General features: G+C 27.1%; 3 protein-coding genes across 6 annotated transcripts; 1 reads left to right on the top strand and 2 right to left on the bottom strand.

The window, feature by feature from the left end:
• Positions 1-21: 21 nt before the first annotated feature.
• LOC145948202 (proto-oncogene tyrosine-protein kinase ROS-like) lies at positions 22-4,657 on the bottom strand. Its single transcript, XM_083057939.1, has 6 exons — positions 3,895-4,657; positions 2,201-2,351; positions 1,749-1,830; positions 971-1,627; positions 89-735; positions 22-41 (listed from the first exon to the last, which is right to left on the bottom strand). The coding sequence occupies exons 1-6, from the start codon at positions 3,991-3,993 to the stop codon at positions 22-24; spliced, it is 1,656 nt and encodes a 551-aa protein (XP_082914065.1). The 5' UTR covers positions 3,994-4,657.
• A 3,207-nt stretch (positions 4,658-7,864) lies between these two features.
• LOC145948206 (leukocyte tyrosine kinase receptor-like) lies at positions 7,865-9,004 on the bottom strand. Its single transcript, XM_083057951.1, has 2 exons — positions 8,482-9,004; positions 7,865-8,217 (listed from the first exon to the last, which is right to left on the bottom strand). The coding sequence occupies exons 1-2, from the start codon at positions 8,887-8,889 to the stop codon at positions 7,873-7,875; spliced, it is 753 nt and encodes a 250-aa protein (XP_082914077.1). The 5' UTR covers positions 8,890-9,004; the 3' UTR covers positions 7,865-7,872.
• A 5,186-nt stretch (positions 9,005-14,190) lies between these two features.
• On the top strand, positions 14,191-20,617 carry LOC145948205 (uncharacterized). 4 transcript variants are annotated; one of them, XM_083057950.1, is made up of 7 exons: positions 14,191-14,358; positions 16,720-16,918; positions 17,088-17,312; positions 18,354-18,476; positions 19,307-19,527; positions 19,673-19,832; positions 19,941-20,617. In XM_083057950.1, the coding sequence occupies exons 2-7, from the start codon at positions 16,720-16,722 to the stop codon at positions 20,105-20,107; spliced, it is 1,095 nt and encodes a 364-aa protein (XP_082914076.1). In that variant the 5' UTR covers positions 14,191-14,358; the 3' UTR covers positions 20,108-20,617. The 4 variants fall into 4 exon arrangements, with proteins under 4 accessions (XP_082914076.1, XP_082914075.1, XP_082914072.1 ...); XM_083057949.1 differs by having other exon boundaries at positions 16,704-16,918; XM_083057946.1 differs by having other exon boundaries at positions 14,422-16,918.
• Positions 20,618-24,623: the final 4,006 nt, after the last annotated feature.

Below are 24,623 nucleotides of genomic sequence, written 5' to 3'. Positions count from 1 at the left end.
AACGGTGATAAATTCTGAATTTCATAATGCCGCTCGTATGTCTGCATATAGAATTCATCGAACTTGTTATTAAGGTTATTATACAAACAGCTTACGTAGGTGATATATTTAATAGTAGGTATGTTGTTTTTGCATTTGTGCTTGCGATTTGGTTTTGTAAAGTTCAAAACAATACTGTGCGCTGTTATTTTTACTATTGTAATATTATAATTCTTTTCATCAGGCGTAAGGCATTCCGTCCGAGGATATGGTTGTAAGGAGGATGATTTACCAAACGATATTAGAGGATTAAAGTAATCCGTGCTGTTTATTATTTGCACGTGTTTAGATGCGTTTTTTTCACTGTCGACAAGTGCATACTTCTTTTTTAAAATATAAAGATAAAAATCTGATGTATTTGCATAAGGTCCACTTAAATAAATGTTTGTTTTATCATTAATAAAATGTGACACAAAGTTTGCGCCCATTTCAGCAGTTGAAATCGAATTGCATTTATTTGTTTTAATGTTCTCCACAATTAATTCAAGGTTTTTTCTCCAGAATATTAGCGGCTCCTCTGTATTTGTGATGTCAAGCTTAATTTGATAAAAAGTTTTAAAAAATGGTGTTTTGTATGGACTACAGGTCATATCGGTTCTTAAAAAAGATTGCACATTTCTTCCGTCAAGATCCGATTTCATTATTACATACTGTATATATGACTCTGCATCTAACCCTTCTATCCAATATAAAAATCTGGAAAATATATATATTATTATATATGTGTATTATAAAACATAATTTTAAACGTGAAGTTAAAAAAATAATAAGCTTAAGTTCTTACAATTTTATGATAAATAATGATTTTATGATTCTTTATATCTTTATTACAAAATCATATTATATTATTGCAAAATTAGAAAATAATATAAATTCTTAAGTGAAAGACACAAAAGTGTTTATTTTTTCAAGTGAATAAAAGTTAACGTACCCCACAGACGGTTGTACAGTAAAATAAAAATAATTTTCTCTGCTCAAAATTTTATCATATTTGATTGTGCCATTTTGCCACATTGTTAAGTCCAGCTTTATAATGGATTTCCCTGAGACGTCATATTCCATCCAATATAGATTTCTTCCTATCCAATCGATGCACAGAGGGTGTGTATTTTTTTTTAAACTAGTTATTATCGTAATATTATTTTTATTCATATCCCCTATCATTAACTCTCGTAGTATATAATCATGCTCATCCAATTGGATCCAATAAATTTTATGTTCTGCTACAGAATAAACCACTTCTATTGCATTAACATTGCTATTAAGGGTAAAGAGATTGACGTATGTTCTTGAATCCAGATCCCATATTGCAATAGTATTATTCACTGCAATCAATAATTGAGGTATCGGATTTTCGTGCGTCGTTGATACGTTCATTAAATCTGTATAAGGACCAGCACCAGCTTTAGTATGCGCTCGTACTCGATAATAGTACGTTGTATTAGGTTTTAGATTATATTCTGTGCACTCCATTGTAGTTAAAATAGTTTTCTCGTCAAAGATTTGAATCTTTTTTAGGTTCTCGATGAACCAACATTGCACTGTATATCCTTGTATCACTTTATTTTCAAGTGTAGGTTGATTCCACCTGTTAGATAAAATTTAGCCTTTTCATATTTAATAAATTTTTAACAGTATCAATATTTTTATATTTCTATGTTAAATTTTAGAGAAAAAAAGGATATAGACTAAAAACTTAGATTCTTCACCTGAATGTCACAGAAATGTTGATTTTTTCATTTAGAAATCCATTGAACTCTACGAATGTTCTTGGCTCGCTCGGAATTTTTCCTAGAGATTTTAAGATGGTACATATTTATATGTATGTTGAAGTTGATTATCTCGGTAAATTAAAAAAAAAAAATAATAATTTAACGTGCAACGAAAATAAAGAAAGAAGAAAAAAAATTAATGATATAAAACAAACAAGAAAAATAATGAAATTGATAGTGTTATCTAAATTTTGCTTTATTTTACATACAGAGTCTACATTGTGTCTCTCTTTTCGACAGAATGCATTTTATATTATCCTTGTTATTAGAAAATAGTTTAATATTTTTTTTTTATAATTTTTACTCTCTCTTGAATTTACATTTTGCTTACAACTTGTAAATTTTTTGTAAATTTTTTATTAACGTTTTATATATTCATTGCATCTTACCAATAGATTCTGGGTTCATGGACATATTTGCAAATGTAACTTCATCTACTTCATTGACTTCACTTCTTATAGTCACGCTTTCAGAATAATTCTGATCCGGCTGGAGATTTTGTAAAATGAGATAATTGTTGTTTTCGGGCATTGGAATATCCTTAATAAAATATAACATATAAAAAAAATAAGTTAGACAGCTAGGCCAGAAATTCTACGGTATCATTAATGATAAATAAAATAGTATATATAAAAATATATATAAATAAGATTACCATAAAAAATAACATCGTATGTCAAAATAAATAAAATAAGCATAAAATTTGTTGTTTTGTAATAATTTTAGCTTGATATTTTATAATTCCATTTCTCATTTATAATGCGTTAAATATTATGTAATTTTATTTCTAAAATATTTATTCTTATTATTTTTCATTATATTTTCTTGCGAAATATCAAACATGATTCTTGTATTAAAAAGAAACTCACGCAGAATAGGCAGAATAAGGATTATTTAATAAGAATTCATAATTGTTTCTTTTTTAATAAATGTTATATGAAAATGTTACTCTCTTCGATTCTTGAAGCGATTTTGCTGATAGTTAATGTTCATGATTTAGTTTTTTTGCGATTGTTAGTTAACTTTTTAAAATAAGTGAGTTTATTTTGTAATAATCCGTATGTTTTAATTAAAATTTCGATATAATAACGTTTGTATTTCAAGAATAAAAATGTTTAAAATATTTTCATTTATGTGCAAGTGTGTGATTATAGAAATTATATTAATTTTTGTACTTAAAATCTTGTCGAAATTCTTTTTGATTATGGTTTTATCTTTTAACCCAAACAAATTCTGGAAAACCTGATACCAAAAACTTTCGATTGACTTTACCACGATATATAAGAATATATATGGCTATATAAATATGGCTATATAAATGGATATACTATGAATATTATATACATACATCAATAAATTTAAACACGGATAGCTGGTTATTGCTATTACGTATATTGTCCATTTAACTATTGGCCCTATAAAGTTAACTGATACAATTTGAATTTTATTATACCAATATAGTCGACATTTCTTTATATGTATATAGGACAAATGCAACTATCCTTGATACATCAAAATGACGCTGTCACTTTGAATTAATTTAGTTAAATAAGAATTAATTTACAAGTCTTATTATATCATTAAATAATTATAATTATTTAATAAGGTAAATTAGTTTTTATTACAAATTGATGAAAAATCACATGAAACTCAATTCAAGTGTCATATATATATATATATATATATATATATATATATATATATATATGTTTATGTGTGTGTGTATGTATGAATGTATGTATCAAAATAGTGAAAAATTAACAGAACATCTCATTAATATTAATAATTATTATTCTTAAAAATAGGAATAGAAACACAAACATAATACAGTCAAATTTTAATATTTCGTCATAATTAAGTTTAACTATATTATACATCCATTTAAAAACAAAATAAAATTTTCAAGCTTTATTTATCCTTTCTCATTGCATTATACTTTTTAGTTTTATGTATAGTTTTATTTTATTATACATTTTGTAGTAATATACTATATTACACATGAGTTTGAGTTACTCAAATAAACTGCACAATTACTTGTAATAACATTTAATTGTTTTTTAATAGGGCAAAAAAAATTTCTTACTTGCGTAAAAAGATTGTCCGGGACGGTATGATTCTTTGTCAAAATCGCAATAGCTGCTTTCACCAGCATTAAACATTTCAATAAAACGCATAATCTCATCTTAAAGATAATAATTACTTCCTTCGGTGAATGTTGGCGCTCAATTTTTAGTCACCAGTATTGATTTTCTTTTTATTCTATGGATGATTCAGATTTGATCTAATCGACTCGATACTTTATTATGAATCGATGAATTCTTTAGAATCTAGTTTCCGAACCGCGTTACTGTCTTCCAATATTACATTTTAATATATCTTTTTATAATCAATCACAATATATATATCTTAGATCATATGAAGGAATTTTTAGTAAATAGTAATTTTTATAATTTTTCGATGGGAACCAATAACAGCACGAAGCAACACGTATTCACTTGATTGTATCGAAGATAATAATATATTTTTGTTGTAATTTCTTTTAATATTTCGTAAAAAGATAATCAATAAAAAGATAATGGAACAATTTATAAGCAATCCAAAAATTATAGAATTTTATATTTTCTATCACTTTCACCGCTATTCAAGCATAAAAATATTATCCACATTGAGATATTTGTCATTTCTTGTTTCACTAAAAATATAAAAAATTATGATTACTTTTTCTATGCATATTGTATACTGTATACTATGCATGTTTTTAGAATCCACTATTTGTGCATATTGATGTGTGATGTTTATATGACAGTATATTATTTGAATCAAATAACGCGCAACATTGTCTTTTCTCGTGGCAATCGCAATCATAACTGACTCCGCAGACTAGACCGATCTGATCATGCTTTATTTGCTGCCCTCTGTTTATGATTCATTTCTCTCTGCTTGATCGATGATACTCACAATCAGTGTTTCTTCCAACAGTTACTTATTCCAACAGTTTTCACGAATAATTATATTCTATATATATATATATATATATATATATATATATATATATATCCTATATGAGGCTCATTTTTATAGTAGGGTCCGGTTTGAAATAAAAAAAAGATCTTAACATATAAAAATAATTTATTATAATCAAAAACTTCTACAAACTTACTTTATTGCAATAAATTTTGTGTTCTGTTATCGAACAAGCGAATTCAAACATCGTATTAAAATAATGATTAAAGAGATTAACGTAGGTTCTTAAATGCAGATCCCATTTGAATACTTTTATGCAATACAATCAATAATTAAGGTATTGGATTTTCGTGCGTCGTTGATACGTTCATTAAATCCGTATAAACGTCTTAAATAGCTGATTTCTGTCAAAAAAATATTAATGAAACGGTAATTTGTTAGTTAAATTTTGAAATAATAATATATTAAAAATATTAAGAAAGTAAAATATGTTGTAAAATAATAATATATATTCTTTTTCATTTGATCGCTTTTCTACTTGAAAGTTTTGAAAATTGCGAAATTTAATTACGCTTATATTATTGTTTTTGATACAATCGAATATACTACACTCGTTACATTGTACATTGAGTTTAATCGAAGAAAATATACTATATAGTTTTATAGCTTGATTATATAAATCATTATAATCGATCTTGAAATAGTTTTATCAACTAAGAGTTTTATTAAGTAAGAGAAAACTCAAAATTTATCGAGATACATGGAGGAACATCAATTCGATTAGTGGTATTTAAATCATTGTGAAGATTACATGGAACATTGGTCATAGTCGAGAATCGTATGAAAGCCGATCGAGTATAAAAATATCTACAAGAAGAGAAAATTGTTATGTTAGAAACGTTACAAACATTATGTGTTTTACTAAAACTGTTAACGCAAACGAGAATGACCATAACGTTTTCGTCAAGGAAATCTAGGGATTCTGGAGGATCTTTGAAACTTCGGTCCAAGAAGTTACGAAGAAAAGTATTCTCGTATACTCTAATTTATATACTTTACACAAATAAAACATTTTTTTCATGGAGAAAATTGAATGTTATATATTGCAGATAATACACTATTTGTGTAATTAAAACTATATAATACGTAAAACAAAAGAGAGTTTCAATTAAATAAAAATGTATATAAAGTTTATTAATTTTACATCACACATTCAAAAATCAATGTTATGTAATCAAATTAAAACTTAAAATTAAATTTAATTCAGACGATATATTAAAATTATTAAACAATATGTATTATTATAATATAATTGTTAGATTTAAAAGAAAGAATTTAAAAAATTAATGATTTCATTCATTTCATTTTTTTTTTGTTACTTAATAAGTTTGTGATACATTTACATAAATTGTTTGTAATATCTAAAACATTTTTATTTCTCAAGATATGTTTAAATTTACTAATTTTTATTTAAAACTTGCACGGTAATTTATTTTTCATTTAACGAAATTTATATAGAAAATCAGAAAGTTAAAATAATTCGCATGCTCAACGGCTACTAAACATCGAAGTGAAAGATTGGTGCAGTTGAACTTCGAATTGGGGACAATTAATCAATCTATGAATAATATGCGCAATAAGCTGTCACTTTTGCTATATGTGAGAATTTATATACACTATTTATCACTTAATGTATATATATATAGGTATATATATATGTTATATATATGTGTTATATATGTATGTACATATTTTTATCAGTCATAAATCAAAAGTTTATAGCATTATGCTATCCAGAAAATTCGTTTGCATTAAAAAATATTTCATAAGATGTTTTTAAATACAGGAATTTATAAAATTTTTATGATCATGAAGAAAATGATAATAAAAATATATATATCTTATATATATGTTAAAATATAAACATTATAGAAATTTTAGTGATAACAAACGCACTCGTGAAAAAGAAAGTCAAGTTAAGATAGAGTTACTTATTAGAAGAAATTAATTAATTAATTTGAAACTAATATAAAAACTGAATAATGAGACAAAAATTCTTTCAACAATCGAAGAAAGTCAAGCCATGATTTGTTTACTCCCATGATTTATTTACTAAGAAAAATAGTTTTTACTTAAAGAAAAAATAGAGAAAAAAATGCCTTACCTATTTAAAGTTTTAAATAAACATGCAATGCCATAATGAGATAAGTTGGAATCGTTTTTCAAGAAGTCATTTGATTCTTCTCTGAGATAACATCTATGCAACTAGCGAATTTACGGAGTACCGAATTCTCTACCACTTTCTAATAAAGCATTGACTTGGCCTAATTAAAAAACGTTTGTCATTTTCGTGCTATGATACTGAATTAATATAATAGAAAATAAAACTTTAATCTCCAAATTGATATACTTTTTCTTTATCATTCGGTAAATTCTTTAAAGCTAATTTACGAATAGCAAGTTATATCTTTCTCTTACGTAATAAGATTTCCCTTTGTGACAGATCAGGATGCATCTGCATTCGAGCAGTTATACAACTTCTAGTAAATATATAGTTTATTACGCATCTTTGAAAAATAAATATAAATTATGAAATGACAATGACCAATTCACATACTGATATATATATATATATATACATATATATATATATATATATATATATATATATATGTATATATATATATATATATCAGTATGTGAATTGGTCATTGTCATTTCATAATTTATATTTATTTTTCAAAGATGCGTAATAAACTATATATTTACTAGAAGTTGTATAACTGCTCGAATGCAGATGCATCCTGATCTGTCACAAAGGGAAATCTTATTACGTAAGAGAAAGATATAACTTGCTATTCGTAAATTAGCTTTAAAGAATTTACCGAATGATAAAGAAAAAGTATATCAATTTGGAGATTAAAGTTTTATTTTCTATTATACGTTTATATATATATATATATATATATATATATATATATATATAAACGTATAATACTGACAGTATAATTTCAAATATCTCATAGATGTAAAACTCAACGTTTCTTCTTAACATACACATATACAAACAATTAATTAATTGCCGGCTATATAATAATCATTGATGCGTCGGATCCAGTATTGCGTCTTCTGTGTGGCTTCTTAAAGCTATAATATTGTTCAGACAAAATTTAAAGTTTGGTCTGTCATTTGCTGCACTCCAGCAACGCTGCATTAGTTGATATGACGAGGATGGACAGTTGAGAGGCATCTGCAATCTGCCTCCCGCGCGTACATAATCCATCACTTCGAAATTAGTTCTGGTAGAGTAAGGTTGTTCACCTAACGATGTAATCTCCCACATTAGTACACCGAATGACCAAACATCGCTATAAGAAGTAAATATTCCGTTCACTAGGGATTCCTGTGCCATCCAACGAACAGGAAGCAGATCTTCTCCTTCCTAAAATATAATTTCAATAAAGTTAAATCTTCTATTCTAATTATCAATTTTTTAAATAAGTATTCTTAAGCAAAAAACGTTTACTAATATTTTGCATTATACATTATATACATATATATTGGAGAAATATATATAAAAATATATACATGGTCTTCATTTTTCTTAAATTCAATTTGACTTAAAGATATACAATAATATTTTAAAGACGCAACAATAGAAAAATACTTCCAAATAGTTTTATCTGTTTTAATTAATTATATCTACCTTGCGGTAATAGTCATCCCTGTAAATATCTCTGGCAAGTCCGAAATCACCGATTTTGACGATACGATTCTCGCGATCTCTCGCAGACACTAAGCAATTTCGGCACGCGAGATCTCTATGCACAAAACGCAGCTCTTCCAAATAACAACAGCCTCGCGCAACATCTTCGCAAATGGCGAGCAAGTCGTGTAGACGCAAAGCGTGTAAATCAGAAGGTTGGAATATTCGACACTCTCTCAAATATTGTTGCAGATCACTTTCCATTAATTCCAACACGAGTAATGGAAAATCCTCGTCTAAGCAGACAGCTAACAGTCTTAACACATTTTCATGTCTAAAGTGATTCATAAGCCTAGCCTCTTGAAAGAATTTCTTTCTTTCTTCCATGGAAGCACACTTTCCCAACATTTTTATGGCAACGGATGTCTCTGATTTCGGTTTTTCTAAATCCTTGACGTTCCCTTTAAACACCTGCGAAATGTTGAAAATTAATGTAACTTATATTAAAAAAAAAAGATAATTTAAATTCATATAACATTAAACATATATATATTTCGTTTTATTTCAAGTAATTCAACGAAATAGAATAAAATGCATATGCATGTCTAATAAAAATTATTGTATTACTATCTCTTTTAAATCGTTTTTACTCAAATAAACTGCACTATTACTTGTAATAACATTTAATTGTTTTTTAATGAAGCGAAAAAAATCTCTTACCTGCGTGAAAAGGTTGTGCGGAACGGTATGATTCTTTGTCAAAATTGCGATAGCTGCTTTCACCAGCATTAAACTTTTCAATAAAACGCATAATCTCATCTTAAACATAATAATATCTTTCTTTGGTGAATGTTGGCGCTCAATTTTTAATCACCAGTATTGTATTTTTTTTATTCTATGGATGATTCAGATTTGATCTAATTGACTCGATACTTTATTATGTGCTTGATGGAATTCTTTAGAATCTAGTTTGCGAATCGCGTTATTGTCTTCCAATATTACATTTTAATATATCTTTTTATGATTAATCACAATATTCTAGTAAATAGTAATTTTTATAATTTTTCAATGGGAACCAATAACAAAAATAAATACGAAGCGACACGTATTCACTTGATTCTATCGAAAATAATAATATATCTTTGTTGTAATTTCTTTTAATATTTCGTAAAAAGATAATCAATAAAAATATAATCGAACAATTTATAAGCAATCCGAAAATTATAGAATTATTAATTTTCTGTCACTTTCACCGCTATTTACCCATACGGCACAGGACCTTGCAGCAATATTGCAGCAATATTGCAATCTTCCATATTGCAATGCAATATTGCAGCAACATTATTGAAATATAAATATGGAACGTTGCTGCAATAATGCGATAATGATGTTGCAGCAACATTGTAAAATTATATATATATATAAAATTTGAATATTATTAAAAAAATATTTTCAAAAAATCAGTTTATTAATTGCATATATGTATAATATAATGTATGTGCAAATTATAATACCTTCATAAAAAAACGTATTATATACAAGTATTTTAAATTATAAAATATTGCCAACAGTCATACATGTAAAAACTTGTTTATTAGTTTTGTAAAAATTGATACTCAAATTGGCATAATAAACAACTTAAATAGCTTCAACAACAGCACCAGTTCTCGTCCGATCACTGAAGGTTAAGCAGCGTTTGACACGGTTAATACTTGGATGGGTGGTGACCGCTTGTGAATAATAAAATATTAAAATAAGGAATTATTATCAACTTACACACACACATACGCGCGCACACACACACACACACACACACATACACACACACACACACATATATATATATATATATATATATAGTTACTATACACGTTTTTGAAATGTTTTTTATTTTATTTTAGTTGGAACAATAAAATATTTGGTTAATCATATATATTAACCAAATTATTTGGAACGGTTTACCAAACTTTGGTTATGTCAACAAAATTGTTTTTTCAGTGTTATTAGGTGTAGATAGGACAATAGATTGTTAGAATGTAAAAATACCAATTATTATGTCATTACAAAGCATTATAATATATATATTACATTGCAATATTGCTGCAATATTGTATTGCAATATTGCTGAAAGCGGACATTTTACCGTTGCTGCAATATTGCAGCAATGTTGCAGCAACATTTTGCAACATTTCTGCAATCTTGCAATCTTGCAAAGAAATATTTCTGCAATCATCATTGCTGCAGTATTTTTGTGCCGTATGGGTAAGCATATAATATTATCCACGTTGATATTTGTCATATTTTTTGTTTCACTAAAATATACAAAATTATGATTACATTTGTATGCATATTATATACTACGCATGCTTTTAGGATCCACTATATGTGCATATTGTTGTGTGACGTTTATATGACAGTATTTGAATCAATTGACGCGCAACGTTGTCTTTTCTCGTGGCAATCACAATCGTAACTGACTTCGCAGACTAGACTGATCTGATCATGCTTTATTTGCTGCGCTTCGTTTATGATTCATTTCTCACTGCATGATCGACGATACTTACAATCAGTGTTACTCCAACAGTTACTTATTCCAACACAGAGAATATTTTCTTATAATTTACTTTGAAAATCATGGTAATCGTGAGACAATATGGTATGGAAAGAATTTGAAAAATATGCTTGATTAATTTTACTTTACTTTTAGTAAAATTAATCAAACATATTTTATATTTTAATGTAATAGATATTATTATTTTATATTGTGATAAATATTAATCAGAGAAAATATAATATAATTATTCGTGGAAACTGTTCACAGAGAGTTTTAATTTTTTAATTGCACTGCTTTACATTTAAAATTAAAAAATGTTTATATTTACAATCCTCGTGAAAAAAGTAAAAAAAGTGCATAATGTATACCCTATTTAAAATTATATATAGCCTCACATATATCATAGACCATTCTTTAAAGCTTTAAAGGAAACCGTAATTCATTAAGTGATTTTTTAATACATGGAAATGATCATTAAATGCTCTTAATTAATGGTCATATGTTTAAATTAAATGCTTACAAATATTGTCCCGAAGTATAATTAATGCAATAAATAATTGGCAAGTTGTGTTTGCTTGTAGGTATTCTATTCATGTCGATCTATAGTAGCTTTATTCTCTAAATAGGATTGCAAGATAAATTAATTTATGCAAACATATACTATTAAGAAGTAAATTTACTACATCGAAAACATAAAAATAATATCTATATTATTCATAATAAATCTAGGAATTTTTACACTCCAATAAAGCATGCCCACATAACCTCGGATATGCTATGTATATGCATTTTTTCTTCATAATATGAAAAAATTATCTTGTATGTACTATGTATATACATCTCATATACATAATTTGGATATACATTAACGTACATGCCATGTATATACATATATGTACATAATTGTGGCAATACATTAAAGTACATGCCATGTATATACTATGTATATATATAATTTGGATATACGTTAACGTACATGCCATGTATATACATATATGTACATAATTGTGGCAATACATTAAAGTACATGCCATGTATATACTATGTATATATATAATTTGGATATACGTTAACGTACATGCCATGTATATACATATATGTATATAATTGTGGCAATACATTAAAGTACATACCATGTATATACATTTGTGCACATAATTTGTATATGCATTAAAGTACATGCCATGTATATACATATATGTACATAATTGGTGCAATACTTTAAAGTACATACTATGTATATACATAATTTGGATATACATTAAAGTACATACCATGTATATACATATATGTACATAATTGTGGTAATACATTAAAGTACATACCATGTATATACATTCGTGCACATAATTTGGATATACATTAAAGTACATGCCATGTATATACATTATGTACATAATTGTGGTAATACATTAAAGTACATACCATGTATATACATACGTGCACATAATTTGGATATACATTAAAGTACATGCCATGTATATACATATATGTACATAATTGTGGCAATACATTAAAGTACATGCCATGTATATACATTCGTGCACATAATTTGGATATACATTAAAGTACATGCCATGTATATACATATATGTACATAATTGTGGCAATACATTAAAGTACATGCCATGTATATACTGTGTATATATATAATTTGGATATACGTTAACGTACATGCCATGTATATACATATATGTATATAATTGTGGCAATACATTAAAATACATACCATGTATATACTGTGTATATACATCATTTGGATATACATTAACGTACATACCACGTATATACATATGTGCACATAATTGTGGCAATACATTAAAGTACATGCCATGTATATACATATAATGTACATAAGATGTATACAAAATGTACATATGATAAGTACATACATAAAATGTGCAGGATGCACAAATAATTCTCATTGTATTTGCCGTTTTAGAAGTTTATGCGATGGTTCTAAAATCGTCTTATGTAAAAGGTATCAATCATGTAATTTTTTTGTTAGAATGAAAACGTGAAAAGTGAAAATTTATCAGTGATTTCGCTTGCGTCATGAATCATAAGTTTTAATTTTTACCAATATAGTTTCATATGCTAAAGATCTATCAATCAGTTCTCTAACTTAATATCATATCATTCACTAAAAATAATTGTGATCTAGAACACTCAAGCGTATCTCACATATAGAGGTCCTGTGTTAGGTTCATTCTTTTCACTTTTTTATTTCTAAATGGGTTTTTCAATTTTTGAAATAAAAATATTGATTATAATTTATGTAGCAATGCGTTTTTCTACACAATAATATACATACTTTATTTGTGCTTTGTGAGTATATAGATCGAAAGTTGTAAAAAATACTAGTTACAGACCAGCGACGTTGAGATTGACAGACGTAGCAACAGAAGTAAAAGCAACTTTCAGGCGATCTTTTTTATCAATGATATCTGTATTTATTCGAAAAAGGTAAGTTGAACGATATATTCTTTTTTTACATTTTCATTGAATATTTCTATGTGACTAGAAAATCTATGATTTCTTTCTTTGAAAGAAAAAAATATATTTTCTCATAAATTTTATTTGTTTTTTTTGAAAGTTTTTTTAACTTTTGAGTTCTTTTTAACCTTTGCAGAAAAACAAATAAAATTTATCTTTTTAAAAAATATAGATTTTTTGAAAGAAACCATCGAACTCTTAATTGAGTTTCTTCGATACTTTTATTCCATAAACGAAAGATTGTTCGTGTTTTATTGGCTTTTTATTGCAATTTTGTTGTTAATTTATACAATAATTGTCTATAAAAGCAAAATTAAAAACAAAATTCTGTGAAAATATTTCAAAGTAATATTAGCGTCCAAAATCTATAAAATGGAAATAAAATAAATTTTTTTGTATGATAGCAGAAAAGATTTTAGATACTTTATGAAACATTTCTCCTTCTTGATCATATATTTCACACATGCAAAATGGCCTGTGTGATGCTTAATTAAGGTTATTACCCTGCTTCCAAAATAACCTTTTTGACCTGTACGGCCATAGTTGAGATAGAAAATATATCTTTCTCTGTCGATCTTCTTCGCGCGCGCTTGCACGCTATGGCCTCTTCATTAGTAAGCTCTGTTCACTACGCTACGCTGGAACTCTGCAAGACCGTCAAGCGCATGCGCGCCAGACCAACGTGCGAGACCTGGGAACGGCATCACGTCTGTATCTTCGTGCATCAAATTCCATTGTGCATTGTGTTCCGATATTAATACGTTATTTCGACAAAATTTTGTGTTGTATCAAAGTATACAGTAATTTACCAGCTATTCTTTTCTAAAGTAAGTATTATATACATAGTATACACATAATTGCTTAATTTCATTAATTTATACAATTTGTAGTTATATTCTAACCTTGTTTCGACCATGGCTATGTACGAGCTTGAAATAAGAAAGAAGATAAAGTTTAAAAAAAAACTTAGAAATAAAATAAATCAATCTCTAGCTATAATCAATAATAATTCAAACTTATTTTATGATTCTTATGGCATTAATACCAATGATGATTGCAACATTGATAATAATGTTAACGATAATATAATGTACAAGAATTCATGTCACATTAATGATAATTGCACAAACATCAATTCAACAATGAGCAATGAGTTACTTCATAACGTGGATAATACTGAAAAATTATTACATGATGTTAGACAGGAAAGAATTGATATACCGCTATCTGAGAAACTAGCCAAATGGGCTATAAAGGAAAATATTACATTGTCAGCGTTGAGAAATCTACTTTCTATTATACGGGAAATACCTGGTTGTGATGATCTACCAAAAGATCCAAGAACACTTTTAAAAACACCTAGAAATGTAGCTGTAACATCTCTAGGTAATGGAACATATTATTATTTTGGTATTGAGAAAACTTTAAACTTATTTTGTAAAAATCACAAGATCAGCATATCAGCAAATAAAGAGTTTTTATTAGCTGTCAACATTGACGGTTTGCCTTTGAGCAAAAGTACTAATAGCTCGTTTTGGCCTATTTTATGTTCTATCAAATCAATAAAAGTTCTTATGAAACAAGTGTTTTTGGTCGCCTTATATCATGGCACAGAAAAGCCAAAATCTGTTGATGATTATTTTAGAGACTTTGTTAATGAATGTATTTATCTATCAGCTAACGGTATATCAATCAATTCTTGTAAATATAATTTTCGAGTTTTAATGTTAATTTGCGATTCACCCGCAAAATCATTTGCCTTATCTATTAAGCATCACACAGGCCATTTCTCATGTACGAAATGTGATCAAGAAGGAGAAATGTATCATAATGTATTATGCTTTATTGAGACTAGAAATTTTTCCAAAAGAACCGATACTTCTTTTAGAACTGCTGCTCAATCAGAGCATCATACTGGTAGAAGCTTGCTGTTAAATATACCAAACTTTAATATGATAGATAACGTACCAATTGACTATATGCATTGTCTTTTGTTAGGAGCTATGAAAAGACTTCTTTGTCACAAACGGTATGGGTGGATTCATGGTAAACCACCTTATAAATTACGAGCTCGTGATGTTAATAAAATTAGTGAAAACCTTTTAAAATTAAAACGATATATTCCTCATGAATTTTCTAGAAAGACGCGTTTTATAAATGAGTGTAAAAGATATAAGGCTACAGAATTTAGGTTTTTTTTATTATACGCTGGTCCTATAGTTTTGAAAGAGATATTATCATCCAAAATCTATAATCACTTCATTACATTAAGTCTTGCAAGTTCTTTAATGATAAGTGAATATTATTCAAAACTTGAAAACTATGTAATATATGCTCATAATTTGATGGAACATTTTATTTGTCAATCCATAAAAATTAATGGTCCAGATTTTGTATCGCATAACATACATAATCTTTTACATTTAAGTGATTGTGTAAAACTGTATGGTGCACTTGACAACTTCAGCGCATTTCCTTTCGAGAATTATATGCAGCAATTAAAAAAAAAGATTCGCAAATCTGCTCAACCTCTGCAACAAATTATTCATCGTACAACTGAAGAATATAATATTACTCAATGTACAAATATCACAGAAAATGATTCTTCTGCGAAACTATTAATGGAACATTTTGACGGACCACTGATAAATAATTGTACATCTCCGCAATACAGAAAAGCACAGATAGATAATTATTGTTTAAATATTTTAAAAATAGCCGATAGATTCGTAGAGTTAAAAACCAACGTTATTATCGAAATTAAAAACTTTGCTTCGTATAAAAATTCTGTATGCTTAATAGGTTATCGATATAGCAAGCAAGAACATTTTTATTCTAAACCATATTCATCATCTTTGCTTAATATTCAATATATAAAAAAAGATAAAAACATACTTGAAATGTGGAATATCGAATTTATAAAAAGAAAATTAGTAGTACTACCATACAAAAAAAAATTAATCTCATTTCCTTTATTACATGCATAATTTTATAATTTTATAATTTATTATTTTTAACCATAAATATAAGTACATTGCTATTATTATTGATATTAATAATTAAAATTTATTAGAGTTGTAATGTTTAATTATAAAAAATTGCAAAAATTAATATTAGATTGCTAAATTTATAAACATATTTGAATGTACATAATATAAAATAATTAGTTTAGTTATAAAATATCCAAGATGACCTGGTACGTTGTAAAATTTGATGATGAGGACACAGTTGAAGCTGTACCTGACATATGGTACATGAAAAAAAATTCACAATGCTATTGGCCACCTGAAGGCACTGCAAAACATATTATAGTAGACTTTATAAAAAAAAAGCAATCTCCTGGAGCCGACTGGGCACTCTATGAAGCAAACCTTTTAGGCAGCTATGGTAAAATACACTTTGACACATTCTCACAGAATACTTTATATAATAAAATACTCCTAAAATGTTTATACGTAAAATGTTAATACATTTAGTATAATACACTAAATGTATTAACATTTTACGAAATTTGTATGGATCGATTTTTTATTGTTTTTAATTTTGTTTTTTATAGACAATTATAAAATAGCACAAAAAAAAGCCAATAAAGCTAAAAACACAAATAATCTCTCCTCTAATAACGAAGAATTGAAAAGGAAATATAGACGTAGAAGGAGCACGAAAAAAAGCCATCATAAAGAATCTGAAAATGAATATGAATTATCCTCTGAAACCGAAGTATCCTCGGATAATGTTATATATCCTGTTCCAACTCCAATAGAAAAAACTCAATTAAGTGGTAAGTAATATAAGCAACAATCATACAATATTATACATATATTTGTAAGACAAGAATTCTATTTTAATATTTCATTAATAATTTTTTGTATAATAAAAATAAAAAAACTCAAAAATTAAATAATGAAAAATACAAAAATAGGGCAAGAGCTTCAGCAAGGTGTTCGTGCAAAATTGTACTTTCTTACTTTCTTACTTTAAGAATTACACAATCTACAAATTGATGATATCAGTAAAACTATGAATCTTTTATTAAGAAGTAAAAGTAATGAGTGGCAGAACTTATCATTGCATGAAGATGTTTTAGATATCACATTTCCAGTAAATGAGAATTCTTTAACTCTAGAAGACTTGTTAGATTCTGAACATAAGTAATGATTGGTAAAGTATATTTGATTATAAATTGATTATAAAAACGTTTTAATGTGAATTATTTAAATTATATAAAACTTTTTGGTAAACGTTTCTGTCCGATATCAGACCTTCAGTAACATAAAAATTATAATAAATTCTACGCCGTAATTATAAACATAATTGTCGCCATAATGTATGTCAAATTAATCATTAATTTTATTAATACTATATCATTCTGTCGCCTATTGATAACACAGTCAAATGTTTTTGTCAAAACGATAGACTCAATCGATATTATTTATATAATTACGGCAGAATTTTGTTATAATTAGTATGTTGCTGAAGAAGGTCTACTATCAAACAGAAACGCGTTTAACCAAGTAATGAAGTAACATTTTGCGCGAACACTTTGCTGTGGCTTTTGTTCTATTTTTATATTTGTAATTATTTTTTATATCAATGCTTTTTAATATTCTGTTTGTGCATATAGTACAGAAAAAAAATATTTAATCTATTCATCAGAAATAATGAAATAAAGATGTACAAAGATGATTTCTTTAAAAATATACAATATTTTTTCATACATTTTATTAGTATACTTTGTTTTTCTGTCTCAAAAGTTAAAAAGTCTCAAAGAAATATCCAATGATATGTAAAAAGAGTAACGTTCAATCATTATTTTTTGAAGGGATTAATGTCACTGACAAAAATGATCAGTTGAAAGCTTCTACCTCTGTTACTACGTCTAATAAGTCTGAAAATCTATCTGCAGTATCACAGCAGCCTACTTCGACTCTTCAACAGAATAATGGTAAGATTAAATTTGTACATGTAATAATGAAAATAAGATTAATTTTTTTTGTAGTACCACTAATTTTCTTTTGATAAATTTGATATTCCATATTTTAAACAAGTTTTTCTCTTTTTTTATATATTAAATATTAAGTAAAGATGATAAATATGGTTTAAAAATGATCTTGTTGTATCGATATCCTATTAAGGCTTTTGGGTACTCGCTGTGACCATGTTGAATCGTAACGTCAGAAGCAAGAAGTGTCACGTTGAGAATTCATAGATGTCATTTTTGGATAAATAAATATTTTGATACAATACCACTTCAGATGGCTTTAACGTACTTTTAAAATACCTCGAAAACTATGCTTTTCTCTTGATAGCCAATCAACAACTGTAAAATGATCGTAATATCAGACTTTGTAATATGGAATAGCTGTGCATGTGCAAGACTGAACGGACTAGGACTTTATATAGCTATTTTTTACAGCTGTTGACTGATTATAAAGGGAAAAAGATAATTTTCGAGGTATCTTAAGAGTATGCTAAAGTCAGGTGTGAAATGTTGTTTTATCAAAATATATCTTTTCATTTAAAAATGGCATCTAAGAATTTTTGTTTTCTCGCCTCTGACGTCACAATTTTGACATGGCCGGAGATGTACAATTATTTATCAGTGGTCTGTCAAAATGTTCTATTAATAGTTTCACAAAACAATCATTTTCTGCAATATTTGTATATTGAGTATTTTGTAATATGTGTTATTTTTTCTATACTATGCGTAAATAAATTATATTATTTTTGAAGGAAGTGTTGCTATATAATTTATAATCGATGTTTTTATTTCAGAATATCAAAAACGAATTCTAAGAGAATTACACATTCTAAGTTTAAAAATGGACGATATTGTTGAAAGTATGAGTCTTTTATTAAAAAGTAAAAGAAATGAATCGCAAGACTTAACTTCGCATGAAGAAATTCTAGATATCACACGATCATTTCCGGTAAATGAGAATTCTTTAGCTCTATTAGAAAACTGGTTGATAGACTCTGAACATAAGAAACTATTGGTAAGAATTTTTAAGTACGATATATTTGATTATAAAAATGTTTCAATTTAAACAATTAAATTAATATAAAAAATTATTCAATATTTAAGTCTTTATTTTACAATTTTTCAATTAAAGAAATTAAATAATCTTTTTATAATGGCAGTCGCAACATTTAAGTCGTATTGGAGGTAGTAACGTTAAAGAGATTGTACGGAGAATTATGTATCATGTATTTACTAACGAAGTTGGTATGATTTACTCTTGGGAAGGAGCAAAGAAAAAGAAAATCTTCAAGGATTTAGCTGTAGCATCTACTATTTTCTGTAAATTAAAAACCATTAAGTTATAATAATACAATTATAATAATAATCATACAATTAAAATTTTGCAAAACTTTTTACTTTAATATAATTTGTGATAATCTTTTGCAGCTGCCGTACGACTCAATAAGAATACTAATGATTGCACAAATGCAGAAATTATAAGTTTTATAAAAGCATGGCTTGTAAGGAGCAAAGATCGTTTTAATAATAACAAAAATAAACCTGCAACTACTCAAGACGTTAATGAGAACCCGCAGATCAGTAACGGAGAGTAGTCTTAAAATATTTAAAACACACTACTCATATGATGGCAGCTATGGTATAGAATAGAGAGTAAAAATAGTACAAAAGTTTCTATTATTTTTAATAATTCTTTGTTTCTTCGCGTACGTTCACTGTACGTATTATATTTACACACAATGAATTTTGTTTTAATTTACTAATATTTACGGTTCTGATAAAAAATATTAATATATTCCTATATTATTCCTGTATTATTAGATTTTTTATTAATAATTTCTAACATACATATGTTGTAGTAATATATTCATATATTGTAGTAATCTTAATTACACTTTTGCGTTATTCAAGTATTTTATTTTCATACATATGTGTTAATATTATTTAAAAAAAGTGTATAGAAGTTGCCATATCTTGCGCTTTAGTTTTAAAATTACAGTTTTGTTATAAAAATACATATGTACCTTATGACTAACTAATATGCATCTTATGCTCATTTCATATACGTGCAATAAATACAATTTTTTTATTACTTCTAAGTTTAACTTTTGTGTTATTTATTCTCTTGCAATAATCTTTTATATAACTTTGTTGAAATAAACATTTAGTTTGTATATAATACGTACGTGCATGGCGTGTACATTATATGTATAGAAGATGTGCATAATACATGCATAGAATGTATATAATACTCGTATGGCGTGTGTACATAATATGTGCGTAGCACGTATGTGACATGTCCAGAATGTCTTCATTTTAAATGATCCACTTGAATATTTCTTAGGGAGTATTTTAGGGGAAAATATTTCAGACAAAAGTTATAGAGTTTAGAGGGAAGTGCTTAATAGTGATCTAAATTTTTAATTACGGTCATTTACTAAAGTCATTTACAGGTCAATTTTGTTTTTAAAAGAAACTGTCAATTATATTTTATATTAATCGATTCTTTGTTATATTCTGTGTAAAAAATTACAAGCGTATTTATAAGATATTTTATGTTTTATAGTTTGACATTTGGTCAATTTTTTAATAATTTCTTACATAAAATGTAACAAAGAATCGATTTATATAAAAAAATTGTAGGAGTTTCCTAAAAAGAAATTGATCTCTATATATATGATCTTGGTAAATGAACGTAATTCAAAATTTAAGTCACCATTAAGTATTTCCTTCTAAACTCTACAACTTTTGAAATATTTTCCCCTAAAATGCTGTCCCTAAGAAATATTCAAGTAAATCATTTAAAATGGAACATTTTGGATATGTTACGTATGTGCTACATGCACATATAATACGTGCGTGGCATGTACATAATATGTATATACATCCTATGCATGTCTTACGCACATTCTATGTATATATTATGTATACATTCTATATACATGATATGCACGTATTATTTTCATCTTATGCATGTGCCATGTACATCTTATGTACATATTATGTACATATGCTATGCACGTATTATGTACAGCCTATGTACATTCTGTACATGTGTCATGTACATCTTATATACATATTATGTACATGATATGTACATATTATGTATATCCTGTGTACATCCTATGCATGTGCCATGTACATCTTATATACATATTATGTATATGCTATGTACGTATTATGTATATCCTATGTACATCCTATGCATGTATTATGTATATCTTATGTACATATTATGTACATGCTATGCACGTATTATGTATATCCTATGTACGTGCATAAAAATTAAATGTACATGCATGAAGTATATACATAGAATGTGTTTTTTCATGTACATATGTATATTTTTATGACATTCCATGTACATGCGCTGGGGGTACTATTGCATTTACATTTCATATACATTGGATGTACGCTGTAATACATGTGTATATATTATGTATATACAATATAAATAAATGTATATGAAATGTATATACATTGTATATCAAATTGTTTTGTGGGTATTGTTCAGACAAAATTTAAAGTTTGGTCTGTCATTTGCTGCACTCCAGCAACGCTGCATTAGTTGGTATAACAAGGATGGACAGTTGAGAAGCATCTGCAATCTGCCTCCCGTGCGTACATAATCCATCACTTGGAGATTAGTTCTGGTAGAGTACGGTTGCTCACCTAACGATGTAATCTCCCACATTAGTACTCCAAATGATCAAACATCGCTATAAGAAGTAAATATTCCGTCCACTAAGGATTCCTGTGCCATCCAACGAACAGGAAGCAGATCTTCTCCTTCCTAAAATATAATTTCAATAAAGTTAGATCTTCTATTCTAATTATCAATTTTTTAAATAAGTATTCTTAAGCAAAAAACGTTTACTAATATTTTGCATTATACATTATATACATAAATGAATATTGGAGAAATATATATGAAAATATATAAATAGTTTTAATTTTTCTTAAATTCAATTTGACTTAAAGATATACAATAATATTATAAAGACGCAACAATAGAAAAATACTTTCAAAAAGTTTCATCTTTTTTAATTAATTATATCTACCTTGCGGTAATAGTCATCCCTGTAAATATCTCTGGCAAGTCCGAAATCACCGATTTTGACGATACGATTCTCGCGATCTCTCGCAGACACTAAGCAATTTCGGTACGCGAGATCTCTATGCACAAAGCGCAGCTCTTCCAAATAACAACAGCCTCGCGCAACATCTTCGCAAATGGCGAGCAAGTCGTGTAGACGCAAAGCGTGTAAATCAGAAGGTTCCCAAGGAGAACAGAAATGTCAAAATGATGTCAATTTGACAAATTTATGTCATTTTTTGATCATTGAAATCTCGATCTCGGAAATGACTAAAAAATGACTTTTTATATTGACTTATTTTTGATCTTTTTAATTTTTAGAAAATGTGATGTATATTTCTCAGCTGTGTATATATATGCTTATTATTATAAAGATGTTTAAAAGTAATCATTTTCCATATTCAGATATTGTTGCAGTTCGCAGAAGAGTCTATTATAGTTACTGATTAAAAACTGAATTGCTGATTAAAATATTATTTTAAGCGACTTACGTCTTAAATTTGCGTCTTAATTATTTTTTTCAGTTATAACATTGACAAATTATATTTATTTTTTTTTTAATACAATAATAATTTTTTATCATTAAAAAATAATTAATTAATAATTTATTTTAATGTGGAATATACTTTATTTTTTCAAAGTATTTATTATTTTTAATATATATATATATAATTTTTTATTAGTGAGTGCTCAGTGTACGGTGTTGTGTTATTTAAAAGTTGTATTCATATTTCGTGCCTGCGCTGTTAGCGCATATCACGAATGCATTGCGACAGTGCGACACGTACGACTTGCGATAGTGAGCTTGCACGATCTTGTTCGCAAGTTCGCTAGACATTTTTGTTGAAGGCGTATTAGTGATTTCAGAAGTTATATAATAAAGAAGTGATTTTTTAAAAAGTGATTTTAATTTTAATTGTTGAAGAAGGGGGAGGTCTACAGAAGATAAAATTAAAATGTCGAAAGTCTAAGAAAGAGGTAAGACTCTCGATTGCGTTACTTCTTTTTCCTGGTATGTACTAAATGTTGCACGTAAAAATTTATTAAGATCATTATCTTCCTATTTATCTATTCGTTCCTTGTGACACATTTCTTTTTATTACAACACTAACCTATTTTTTCAATAAAATACTTTGTCATTTTTATAGGTTATATTACACTTGATCTCAAATGTTTAATATTGTATGTATTTATTTATCAATGAGAGGTGGTAATATTATAATGTAGGATAACACTATAAACATTTCACTAAATAATAAGTATTAATAAAAGGTAAATGTTCAATTTGTTTTTATTAAATTTTAAGAAACATATGCATGCACCTATTAATATATTTGATTTTTTGCTTATAAACACAAAATATACAGTCGCATACTCAACTTTAAATGAATTACTTTTTAATTATATGAATTGTAATGTTTAATATATTTTATTTTGGGCTATAGATCTTCATGAAAAGAAAATTATATGCTCAGGCTTCTAAAGCCAATGCTAAACGTTTCCGTGAAGCTGAAATTGAGGATCAATTGATTGAGATGGAAAATATATTAAATGGAGCATGCTCTAATCCCTCTCATGTTTTACCTGCTGTGCACATTGAAGAAAACCATAATGTTCAGGATAATGATTTAATTGTAGAAGACGTATTACATAATCCACCAAATCATGAAATTGAAGATGCTGAATATAGTGAACACAGCAGTAGTGATGAAGCAGAAAACGAATGTAATATTGAATATTTGAGAAATCGTCCTATTAATGACATAGAGGCATATTTATTGAACTTTTTAACAGAATGGGGTGTTCGAGATGTATCATTCAAAAAAATGGATAAGCTTTTAGCAGGATTGCGAGTTATTTTCCCTGGTTTGCCAAAATCATATAAAACAATTCTTCATACTCTTCGTACTGTGAATATTAAAGAAGTTGGTCAAGGTCTAATGTGGTATAAGGGTATAAAAGTTAACCTTGATGAAATATTAACTGAAGACTATTTGCAAAATAAAAATCAAATT

This window comes from Prenolepis imparis, unplaced genomic scaffold, assembly GCF_030444845.1.
Source record: "Prenolepis imparis isolate NDT839.2.m4 unplaced genomic scaffold, iyPreImpa1.0 SCAF_277, whole genome shotgun sequence".
Lineage (NCBI taxonomy): Eukaryota > Metazoa > Arthropoda > Insecta > Hymenoptera > Formicidae > Prenolepis > Prenolepis imparis.
The sequence above is the reverse complement of the archived record's forward strand: the minus strand, read 5'-3'. Positions and strand labels throughout refer to the sequence as shown.

Coding starts and splice junctions, on each gene's coding strand:
- LOC145948202 (XM_083057939.1), bottom strand. CDS start 3,993: ATGAGATTATGCGTTTTATTGAAATGTTTAATGCTGGTGAAAGCAGCT. Junction 1,628..1,748: donor AACATTTCTGTGACATTCAG/GTGAAGAATCTA, acceptor TTTATCTAACAG/GTGGAATCAACCTACACTTG. Junction 736..970: donor ACTGTACAACCGTCTGTGGG/GTACGTTAACTT, acceptor TATATTTTCCAG/ATTTTTATATTGGATAGAAG.
- LOC145948206 (XM_083057951.1), bottom strand. CDS start 8,889: ATGTTGGGAAAGTGTGCTTCCATGGAAGAAAGAAAGAAATTCTTTCAA. Junction 8,218..8,481: donor GGGATGACTATTACCGCAAG/GTAGATATAATT, acceptor ATTATATTTTAG/GAAGGAGAAGATCTGCTTCC.
- LOC145948205 (XM_083057950.1), top strand. CDS start 16,720: ATGACCTGGTACGTTGTAAAATTTGATGATGAGGACACAGTTGAAGCT. Junction 17,313..18,353: donor AGAAAAAACTCAATTAAGTG/GTAAGTAATATA, acceptor TATTTTTTGAAG/GGATTAATGTCACTGACAAA. Junction 18,477..19,306: donor GACTCTTCAACAGAATAATG/GTAAGATTAAAT, acceptor TTTTTATTTCAG/AATATCAAAAACGAATTCTA.